This window comes from Myotis davidii, unplaced genomic scaffold (genome assembly GCF_000327345.1).
Source record: "Myotis davidii unplaced genomic scaffold, ASM32734v1 scaffold566, whole genome shotgun sequence".
NCBI classification, from domain to species: Eukaryota; Metazoa; Chordata; class Mammalia; order Chiroptera; family Vespertilionidae; genus Myotis; species Myotis davidii.
The window spans coordinates 241,509-242,353 of NW_006296617.1; the positions used below are offsets into that span (position 1 = coordinate 241,509).

At 61.3% G+C, this 845-nt stretch overlaps 1 protein-coding gene across 1 annotated transcript in view; it reads left to right on the plus strand.

Moving 5' to 3' along the window:
- The window catches only part of CALM3 (calmodulin 3 (phosphorylase kinase, delta)), an 8,053-nt gene continuing 7,208 nt past the window's right edge, over positions 1–845 (plus strand). The window contains exon 1 of the mRNA XM_006772020.2: positions 1–40. Coding sequence (XP_006772083.1) covers positions 38–40 — 3 coding nt within the window. The 5' untranslated portion in view covers positions 1–37. The remainder of the gene's footprint in view (positions 41–845) is intronic.

The window sequence follows — 845 nt, forward strand, 5'->3', positions numbered from 1 at the left end:
ACCTTGATCCCCGCGCTCCGGACACCCCAGCCTCGCCATGGTGAGTGAGGAGAGGGCGCTGCGCAGGCAGGGGGCTCTGAGGCGACCCCCGCGGAGCAGGACCCCCCGAGAAGGGCGACTGGACCCAGAATGGGGGACCCCCGGACCCCGCGGTCGCCTCCGATCCGCTTTCTGCCTCCCCATCGGGGGCGCTAGAACCCAGAGCGGTATGTTGGGGTTGTCGAGACCCCAAGATGGGCACCTGAGCCCCCCGTCGGAGCATTTGAACCCCGGATGGACCGTTTGGACCCCCCAAAGGGCTTTTGAGCCCAGGATGAGGCGTTCGGCCTCTGAGGTGGGGGGGTGTTGGACCCCAGGGGGTCGCGATGAGAATCACTGTCCGGAAAGGAGGTTAGGGGGGCCCGGAGAGGGTGCAGGGAGAGGCTAGGCGCCTGGGGAGCTCCCCCAGAAGGCGCGGGGGGAAAGTCGGGCCTGGGTGGGGATGGGGGTGACTTCAGCAGATCAAACCCTGGAGGACGGAGTGGGGGTTCTCCGAGGACCGGCCTTGCGGAGGATGGAGGAGGGGGTATACCTTAGGGGAGGCAGGGTCGGGGGTGGGTGGCAGTGGAGGCTGAAAGATGCTCTTGGGCCCGCGGCTTAAAACTAAGTTTTACACTTTTGACCTAATGGATATTCTGTTTTAGGTACAAATAAAAGTCTCTCATGTCCAGAAGGAAAGGGCAAAGGGCAAAGCCAGGGGAGAAACTTAGCTAATAAAAAAGCTTATCTGTTGTGCCTCTGAGACACTACTCAGTCGTAGTTTCCAATTCTACCTGGCCACCCTCTGTACTTGAACCACAAGGCTC